The 10,705-nt window shown below is 37.7% G+C and overlaps 1 protein-coding gene across 1 annotated transcript; it reads left to right on the forward strand.

Annotated features, from left to right (window-relative positions):
* The first annotated feature begins 23 nt into the window (after positions 1–23).
* cry5 (cryptochrome circadian regulator 5) lies at positions 24–7,573 on the forward strand. Its single transcript, XM_028473137.1, has 11 exons — positions 24–155; positions 1,376–1,591; positions 1,682–1,876; positions 2,701–2,819; positions 2,922–3,076; positions 3,586–3,726; positions 3,804–3,971; positions 4,615–4,755; positions 6,649–6,800; positions 6,888–7,108; positions 7,191–7,573. The coding sequence occupies exons 2-11, from the start codon at positions 1,386–1,388 to the stop codon at positions 7,250–7,252; spliced, it is 1,560 nt and encodes a 519-aa protein (XP_028328938.1). The 5' UTR covers positions 24–155; positions 1,376–1,385; the 3' UTR covers positions 7,253–7,573.
* Positions 7,574–10,705: the final 3,132 nt, after the last annotated feature.

A 10,705-nucleotide genomic window follows, 5' to 3' on the forward strand; every position in this document is an offset into this window, starting at 1 on the left:
CACGAGGGAAACCTCCCATTGGCTGTTGTGCTTGTGACGTAGGCTCGTTTTGTAACACTGTCAACGCGCACGTTACCAAACAAGAGGATATGGTGCAGTGAATGAGCGCGAGGGCAGATAAAATCATCAGTAAATGTCCTGAGAACAAGTTTAAGGTATTTGTTCTTCACATGCTCACATATGGTGTGACGTATGACCGTGTTTCTTCTGCTCTGCGCCGTTTACCTGCATCACTGTTCGTTCACGAGCATATATACATTAAGCTAATACAATATCTAAGTGCTTTTTTTTTTTTTTAGTAATAATAGATAGTGGCATTATTAGAAGCTTAGAATTATTCAACATTTTAGTGCAAAACTCCGACATCCTGTAGTATGCTGTGTAAAATACATTCAACGTTTTTTTTTTTTTTTTAAGTCACCATAAACCCATAAGATATGGTGCATTTAGGGTTAATTTTGAAGGTTAAAATATCCGTCATGGTTTTCGTCAATAAAGTTTTTTAAAGTGACAATATTATCTCTTAAAAAAAAAAATACATGTCAATGAAAACTATATCAAAATATATTGATATTTCTGTTAACTAATAAAAATGAAACAATGGGACGAAAATTCAATCCGAACTCATATGGGACTTTTTAACCTCTTTTTAATCTATATTCTTTAGTTAGTTTCCTATGTCCCATTTTCAAAAAGTTATGACACTTTATTCAGATTTTCTCCTCCTTTTGCCAATTAACATACTTTTTTTTTTGTCCATGTTTGCAAGTTCTTTTTGGAACTTTTATCCATTTTTTGTCCTTTCTTTAAATTTTTGGGCCACTTTTAATCCAAATAAGATATACATAGCAATAAATACCACTTATTTCGTTTTTTCCCTTAATTCTTTCTCTTTTTGTTCCACATCCTTTTCCTTTTTCACTGTTGTTTGCCACATTTTGCCCATGGAAGCTTCCCTTTGCCATTACACACCACCTGGTTACTCTTTATTTGCCCATTTTTTTCTTGCCTGTTTTTGGCCCATTTTAGTCACTTTACACTATTTTCTTGCCATGTTTTTACCACTTTTGGACCATTTTTGGCCACCTATTATCATGTCTGCCTCCACTCGCTGTTAAAAAAAATATATTAATTACCGCAGTGTACCAGACCGGTCCACCAAGACGATGCCTGGAATGCCAGATGGCGAGTCCACCCCAAATCTGTCTGTGTTTATTAACAAACATTAATACCATCCCATGTCAGGTTGATCAATGGTAAATACATCTTTAATAAATGCATACACAAAATCAAAATTAGCTGTCAAGATTAATGCTGCATTTTAACATGATTCTTCTGAAGTGTATTAAGGTGTTTTCATGGTATATGTGCACAGGCCCATAGTCATGGCTCACAGCTGTATCCACTGGTTCCGTAAAGGACTCCGTCTCCATGACAACCCTGCTCTGATGGCAGCTCTGAGGGACTGTAAAGAGCTGTATCCACTCTACATCCTGGACCCCAACTACACCTATGGAGGAAAAAAACGTATTCGATTCCTAATGGGAGCTTTAAAAGACTTGGACTGTAGTCTCCAGAAGCTGAACTCTAGGTAGAACTGTATGTTTATATTGTTTTGTTGGTGTACATTTGTGATCATGAGTTCTAACTGATGTTTTGTTGTTATTTTGGATGATTTCAGGCTCTTTGTTGTGAGAGGGAAGCCAGAGGAAGTGTTCCCAGAGCTGTTCAGCAAATGGAACATAACAAAGCTGACCTATGAGTACGACACAGAACCATACGGCAGGAGCTGTGTTGGCAAAGTGACAACTTTGGCTCAAGAGCACGGAGTCGAAGTCATCTATAAAATCTCACATACACTGTATGATATAGACAGGTACATTTGCTACAAGCATTGGTTTATTATCCTTCGCCATAAAGTGTGGAAGGGGATAAAGGTTTGAGCTCCGTCCATTAGTCCGTCTGAGTTAAAGGGGACAGCTTTTCTCAGAAACCGTTTAAGATACGATAACCAAATTTGGTGTGTGGCTTCAAGGTATCAATACCTTGATGGAGTTTGAAAATGAGAAGCGCGCAATTATTTTGTCCTGTTATTGCCCTTGTTCTGTTTTTTTTTTTTTTACTTTGTTCGAGGTATCTTCAAAAGGGACAGCTTTTCTCAGAAACTGTTTAAGATACGATAACCAAATTTGGTGTGTGGCTTCAGGGTATCAATACCTTGATGGAATTTGAAAATGAGAAGCTCACAATTATTGCCCTTGTTCCGTTTTTTGGACTCTTTTTGAGGTATCTTCAAAGGGGACAGCTTTTCTTAGAAACCGTTTAAAATAGGATATCCAGATTTGGCGTGTGGCTTAAGGGTATCAATACCTTGATAAAGTTCCAAAATGAGAAGTGCGCAAATAATTTTTCCGGAGTTATTGCCCTTGTTCCATTTTCTTTACTCTGTTGGAGGTATCGTCAAAGGGGACAGCTTTTCTTAGAAACAGTTTAAGATAGTTAGTCATTTTATACTCTGATGTGATAATATTTTGTTATGTATACATCTAAGTTCTTAGATTTAGGACATTTAGGAAAAGGTTGTGAGTTATAATGACAACCAATCTGGCGGGTGATGTTGAGGACTGTCTTCTTGTTGTTTTTTTTCCCCTATTTTTCATTCCTTGTAATTAATCACAACTCGTTTTTTTTCTTCTGCAGAATAATTGAGGAAAACAATGGGAAGCCTCCTCTTACTTACAACCGCCTGCAATCCTTAGTCAAGACCCTCGGCCCCCCAAAGAAGCCCATCCCTGCTCCTACTATGGAAGACATTAAGGGTATCTAACTACCAGCAGCTCAATCAATTCTTATGATTTTTATCTGTAAATTTATATGTGATATTTTGGCTGTAATTGGTGGAATTGTGTTTTGCGTCAAAGATGTGAAGACACCTTGTTTTGAACAGCACAATAAAAAATACAAGATTCCCTCACTGGAAGATATGGGCGTGGACTCCACCTCTATGGAAGAGGAGCAGTTCCCAGGAGGAGAGCAGGAGGCTCTCAGGAGACTGGATGAACACATGAAAATGACGGTACATGAGTTTAATCCTTTAAGAGTATGAACGACTTATTTATGATTAAAATGACTTAGTATTGTTAGGGATGTCCCGATACAACTTTTTATTTATTTCCGATATGATAACGATATTGCAGCCTTGCGTATTGGCCGATTCTGATTTGATATCCGCATGAGTCATACATACTTTTCTTACTTAAAAAAAAAATAAAAAAAATAAATTACTTATTTCGTAGTGTGGAATGTTAGAAAAGGCTTGATCATGTGATGTTAATTAAAAAGCGAACAATAGTCAGCAACGGTAGGTATGAGAAGAACTGACGCATTGATTATTAACTAATTGATTACATACATTTTAACCTTCAACATAATATCTACAGTATTTTACAATTTAATAAAATAAATAAAAAATGAATTGAAAAAAAATTTGAATACGGTATTCTGTTTCAGGCTGATATCAGACCGATATCAGTATCGGATCGGGACACCACTACTTATTGTATTTGATTTTCCTCTGTTATTCAGGCCTGGGTGTGTAGTTTTGAGAAGCCACAGACGTCTCCAAATTCTTTGAGACCCAGCACCACAGTTCTTAGTCCTTACACCACCTTTGGGTGCCTCTCTGCCAGGACCTTCTGGTGGAGACTCTCTGAGGTGTATCGTGGGGTAAGTGTCTCCACACCATGAGAATCTGCGATCAACCCTTTGGTTTCTAAGTAACCAAATGGTGCCTCCTTGTACAGAAAAAGCACTCAGATCCTCCAGTTTCTCTGCATGGCCAGTTACTGTGGAGAGAGTTCTTCTACACTGCCAGCGTGGGCATCCCAAACTTCAACAAAATGGAGGGAAACCCTGTTTGTACACAAGTGGACTGGGATACAAACTCTGACTATCTCTCTGCATGGAAAGAGGTGATGGATCTTAGACATTTCTAAATCGTGGCTTTGAAATGATGGGTGACGACAGGGTTGGGGTCAATTATATTTTCAATCGCGTAATTTATAATGAATTACAATTATGGCATAATTATAATTGTAATTGTATTTTTTTTTTTTTAATCTGTTGCTGTTGTAATCATAATTAAAATATAGTTGAGTTTAGATAATTTACTTTGTAATTGTAATTGCCCTTCTATATAAAATTGTCAATTTAGGTTACAGTTCTATGTACAGTTCTACATGTACAATATGTAGATAATTTTTTTTAATGTATCCATGTTATCATCAGCGATGCTAACACGAGGAAAGTTACTTTTTTTAGGTTATTTATTTCACGTTCAATAACTGTGATTAATTGTAATTTAATTTTGGTATATGAGAATGTAATTGTAATTTACTTTCTGAGGATAATTGTAATTGGAAAAAATGCCCGTCACTTTAATTGTAATAGTAAAAAATGCTGGTCACTGTAATCGTAATTCAATTGAATATGGATAATTGAAAACGTAATTGTAACTGAAAAATGTAATTGACTCCAACCCTGGGTGACGATGATCAAAATGTGACTTTCTTGTGTTTTTTTTGGTTTGTGATCTTTCTCTGTATACTGATTAAGGCTCGGACTGGTTTCCCCTTCATTGACGCCATCATGACACAGCTGAGAATGGAGGGCTGGATTCACCACCTCGCCAGACACGCCGTGGCTTGCTTCCTGACCCGGGGAGACCTGTGGATCAGCTGGGAAGAAGGGCAGAAGGTGTGCACATGGATTTAATGTTTAGTTCACGCTGCAGATCTTAATGCACAATTCAGATTTTTTCCAAAAGTTCGACTTTTTTGTGTTCATATTACATATTAAATGCCTCTTCAATCACTTTGGAGTATGAATGGAATGCGACCATGAAGTGACGCGTATGCGCAGAAGAGGTCTTAAGGTGACACATAACCCCGCAGGCATGTACGGTGTTTACGGAAGTAAATATGGAGTCATCCAGTGTAGGACTGTGTGTTGCACTGACACACTTTGTTTCCAACAGAAGTCAGCACTTCATAACTTTAAGGAGAGTGAAAAAGAAAACATCCAGGTTTATCGCTCTAGCCGTTTGCTGTAATGGCTGCTACATGTTTACAGCGGACCGTTTGCATGTGGAGTTGTGGGATAGGAATTATGAATTATCAGAAATTATTTGATAATATAATATAATTAATATTATTAACAGAATTATAACGTTTTCACAGGGTTATGACGTAGGCGTTGGATAGAATATTGATTATATATAAATAAATGACTAAACCAAAGCCCACAGTGTGAGCATTTTTTTAGTCATACTCCACTGTTCACATTAAGAAAAGTGAAATAACTAATGACAATTTGATACATTATTCCTTAAAAATGTAACTAATTAGTTGAGCAGGGTTCTCACTAGGAATTTTTCAGAGCATAATAGGCGTGGCGCGCTAGCTTACGCCACCAGCGCTGAACATTTAGAAATGTATAACTCTTTGAGGGCCAAAATTAGTGAAGTAAAGCTAAAGTGGTTTTTTTTTTATTTTTGTTACTACCTTACTTTTAGGGGTGTGCCATCTAAGGCACCTCACGATTCGTTTTTGATTCATGGTGCCCCGATTCGATTCATCAACGATTATTACGATATTAACGATTATCACAATTTTTTATGCATCTTTTTATCTTTTCCTCACTTTGTGGCTATTTCATACTTTTAAACAAGGTATATGTGTCGGTATCCATTCATTAAAGTAACCAAACAAATGTAGCACTATTATCTTTATTTATATCAAATCACCAAATCCAACACTAATCATATTAAAAAAGAAATGAATATATGTGAAAAGAACTACAATATTAACTTGTTCAGCTAATTCAGTCTTATTTAGCACAAAAGCTTATTCAGTAAAAAGAAAGACTTCCAAATAAAACTTTAATGAGCAGCATAAATCACACAAGCAACTAAGTGAGCGGGGTCCGTCCCCTGCCTGAGAGCAAAGCGAGCTCAGCAAGGTAACCATGTCCACGGCCCCGGTAAGCAGCGAGTAGGGAGCGGGCCGGTGCCTTAGCCGCCGGACCCTTCCAGGTCACAGTATGTTTGAGCCTCTGTGCACAACAGAATCCAGACTGTCCGCACTCCTCCGAGCTTAAATACATGGACAGTGATTACGGTTACATAAGCAGAGGATGCACACAGGCAGCATCGGGGGGCTGCAGGGGTCCTCGGGTATATACGGGAGCGTCCCAGTCAATTGCCTGTATTAAATAGACGGTGCAGCTGATGTATGTGTTTCTCGGATATTCAGATTAAAAAGAGAGTTAAAACAACCTGTGCACACCTGTGAGTCCGTTTTGTGTCCGTGTGCAACAATTAATTACGACGTACCAATTGAAAAAGGAAAAAAAAAAAAAAAAAAAACCCTCACGTTGGTGAAAACTGAACACGGGGGGCGCCATTGCTCCATAGCGGAGCAAAATTACAACGTCAAGGCCCCTACGCTCAACAGCGCTGGCGAGAACCCTGTTTGAAGGGTACATTTGCTAATCCTGAGCTGTCTTTGGTCAAGATACACTTAATGATTTAAATGAAGCATTATTGTTTGAAACGTTAGTTTAGAAGAGCTCGATTTTTCTCTGCTGTAGGTGTTTGAGGAGTTTTTGTTGGACCTTGACTGGGCCCTGAATGCTGGAAACTGGCAGTGGCTTTCAGCAAGCACCTTCTTCCACCAGTATTTCAGAGTTTACTCTCCCATCGCTTTTGGCAAGAAGACAGACAAAAATGGAGACTACATAAAGTAAGATAAACATATACTAGCAGACGGTAATGCTCACAGTGAATGCTTAGTAGCTTTGAAGACAGTTTTTCCTCTTTATGTTTACAGGAAGTACCTTCCTATTCTGAAGAAGTTCCCACCAAATTACATCTACGAACCATGGAAAGCTCCGCTCAGCATCCAGCAGGCAGCAGGATGCATTGTGGGTAAAGACTACCCACGACCAATCGTACAGCATGAAGTGGTCAGCAAGAAGAACATCCAAAGGATGAAGGTTGCCTACGCCAAGAGATCTCCACACATCACTGACTCGCCTGAAAAAAAAAAAGGTGCACCAAACTTACATTTGATATTTCTCATTTATGTGCTCAGTTTAAAACAAGTTGTATTATTTAATTTTTATCTTCACAGGTACAAAGCGCAAAGCTCCTACTGTTGTTGAAATGCTCATGAAGAAGAACAGAAGGCAGTGAAAACATTATTAATCTACTATTTCAGGTGCTTATTCAAGGGTTTGGGGCCTTTCTGTTAGAAAAACAGTGTATTTAACACTCTACCTTTGATACTATTTTATATTTGTAATTTTTACTTACATATTGTTACATGTATAATTATAGCTTGAGTATTTTATTGTTTAAAATGTTTATTTCAATATTTCCATTTCGGCAAAGAAGGTCACTTTTGTTTAGAAAAAGTTAGTAATGGTGTTGACGATTTTAAATTGAATTTACCAAGAAAACCGTTTTTAAAAACGCATGCAGTGATATCCAGTGACGAATAGTTTGGAAATTAAAGGGCCCATGTTATGCTGAATCAACTTTTCTGTGCTTTAAACATGATAAAAGTGCTATTTCATACACATGCACAAAGTGTTTTTTTTCATTGATTCCCTCAGTCGTTAGAGGGTGATTTGATCCTGAATATGCACAAGTAGGATGCAAATCAGACTTTTTGTGTAGAGTTGCTCAGAAAGGGACTTTTTAGAGGCTAAAGCTCTGGAAAACAGGCGAGTTTGGGAAAATAAACTGTTTTTGGGGTTCAAATGAAGATGGGTGAAAAATAGCATAATATGGGACCTTTAAGAGAAAAACCGTATTTGACCTGTGTAGGTTATCAACAATAAGTGTGAAACTAATGTTTTTAGATGACCAAAACTAAAATTACATTTATGTATAGTAAATAATATTTTACAACAGCATAAAATAAAACATCATCAAACCCTGACATGTACTAGTTGAATGGGGTAATTTAATATATCATTATCACCAACACATTTAAAAACATGGAAGAGCTAATAACTGCTTAACAGCTAAAGGAAAAAGTGCACTTTTCCCCATAACCTGAAACCATTTGATTTAATGTGTTTATTTTTGCTAAAAGTCGAATACTGTTAAACCCTCAAAACAACCACTATACAAAGCTGAGTATTTAGAAAGAAACGTCATGACCTGAACTCGTTGCTGTTCAATTTCTCTGATTATTACTATTATTACTTTGAAGCAGCCTCAGAATATTCCAGTACCTGATGTAGATCTGGTGGGAAAAGCAATTTCCTTCCTTCCTTTCTTCCTTCTTTTGGTCATTTCAGCAGAATAAATAGATTGATTTGTCCTACTTATCTTGTGCAATGGTGTATAAACTGAGGGCTGCAGTGCTTTAGATTTTCTAAAGTCACTGTTCCACTCCAGGAGTAATTGTTTCGGCTAGCCAATCTTAAGAAGGTTAACATGGACATGTTTTTGTCCATCTGACTTTCTTAGAGATTGAGCCAAGGTTAACAATGAATGCCTAAATAGAATATACGTATGTAAACTTATGTGGAGGATGGACACTTGGTGGAGTTAAAAACCAATGCAACAAGGTGACTCAGAAGAACATAGTAATAGTAATATTAGATTATTTACTGAAACTATTATATCAAATTATTTATTACAGTTGCTATATTGAATTATTTATTCGAAATAATCATTATTAATTTAGAATTATATTTTGCAATATCAATTAAATATTGCAACATCATTATCTTGTCGCTTAATTCAACTTTATTTATATTGCGCAAATTACATCAAAGTCATCTCAAAGCATATAACAAAATATCTGGTCCATAGTAAAAAAGAAAGAACCCAACAACATCCACATGAACAAGCATTTAGTGACAGTGGGAAGAAAAAACTTCCTCTTGTATAGGAAGAAATCTCCAGTGGAACCAGGTTCAGAGGTAGCAGCCATCTGCTTCCACTGGTTGGGTTAGTGAACAGAAGGACAAACAGAATAGGATAGAAGGATAGACCATCAGAGTGTTCCAGACTAGTTGAGCCGCGAACCATCGATCAGGAACCGTCAGCTCCAACATCAAGACACCTGAAACAGAAAAGAGAGCCCTCGGAGGGCGAGGACAAGGCACAGACTGCAGGGGGGAAAAAAATTATACACTGGTTCCATAGTAGTTAGGTTAATATTAAATGTCTTGCAGCATCCTCCATGCTCTGAAATGCTACCACCACAGACGAGGTTTCGTCTTGTACTGGTTGTACGTAATGATACATGGGGTGGACATCAGTGTAAATGGTGTGAGCAGTATGATGGGTTATGCAACGTTATTAACAACGTTCTCAACAATTGTTTTTTATTCGGTTTCGTTTTAACGTCTTAAATATAATTTGTTGTCATGGAATAGTTGGTGTGACAGATTTGACAGACCTGTTTTATTTATATGTGGTTACTCTCCGGTAAAATGGCCCATGCTCTATCCCAGGGGTGCCCAATCCTGGTCCTCAAGGGCCCCTATCCAGCATGTTAGATGTTTCCCTCTTCCATCACACCTGATTCAAATGATGAACTCACCTTCAAGCTCTGCAGAAGCCTAATAACGATCCTGGTCATTTCAGTCAGGTGTGTTGGAAGAAGGAAACATGCGGGGTAGGGGCTCTTGAGGACCAGGATTGGGGACCCCTGCTCTATTCAGTCCAAAATAGCTTGAACACAGATTATTTTGTTAGTTTCGCTTCTGCCACTAGAGGGAGCTATAACTCAGGCTACAGAAACGTGGTAACTCATCACAGATCAGGTAGTTTAGCAATGTCATTTATTAGTTGGTTTTTATGAATGCTTTATTGTAAAGACATACTGAAATGAATGCTGCTGCTTAAGAATCAGCACAGTAACGTAACAGCTGACACTGAACAATTAAAAAAACAAGTTTATTGTCTTAGTAATGTACTTGTTACTCAACCCAAAGATCAAGTTTCAAATGACTATTAGCAGTTTTAATACATAGGATGTGTATTAAATTAGAAAAAACTGCTAACATGAGATTATTTGATAGCTAGGACAATGCCATAACACAGAATAACCATAAATAAGAAACAACGGTTGGATCACATTTACTGCCATCGCCAAAATCAGAAAGATGGATGAGAAGCTGCATGACGACAAAGTGTATGTGTGAGTGTGTATGAGTGTGTGCAGCAGACAGCTGTTGTTGGAGGTCAAGTCTTCTCTCGTTTCTGCTTCCTTGGAGCTGACACTTGTGTGAATAGTCAAAGGATGATGTCACAGCCTCAGCAACAGAGCACACAGTTGTACAAAGTCCAGCTCAGTTTCCACAGAGACCTGTCAAACATCAAAACACTCTGCTGTCCAACTGGACTGATTTGAATGCTGCATTTGGCATGTTGCCACTCAGCCAATAAACTCTGCGTCAAGGGAGTACTTACCAAAGTGAGAACGCTTATGCACTCACAATCACGTATATCCGGCCTTTGTTTTATTCCTAGGCCTCAGGCGACAGTAGATAACTGGATTATTTGGCCTGTAGATTTCCTCAGAACTCAGAAATGTGTGTATTATTTTATTGAAGTGAGCCTAAATAATAAATGCTGTTGTTTAACTGGGGCACTCCTCTCCTCATGCATCTGTGTTGTCAC

This window comes from Gouania willdenowi, chromosome 3, assembly GCF_900634775.1.
Source record: "Gouania willdenowi chromosome 3, fGouWil2.1, whole genome shotgun sequence".
Classification (NCBI taxonomy): domain Eukaryota; kingdom Metazoa; phylum Chordata; class Actinopteri; order Blenniiformes; family Gobiesocidae; genus Gouania; species Gouania willdenowi.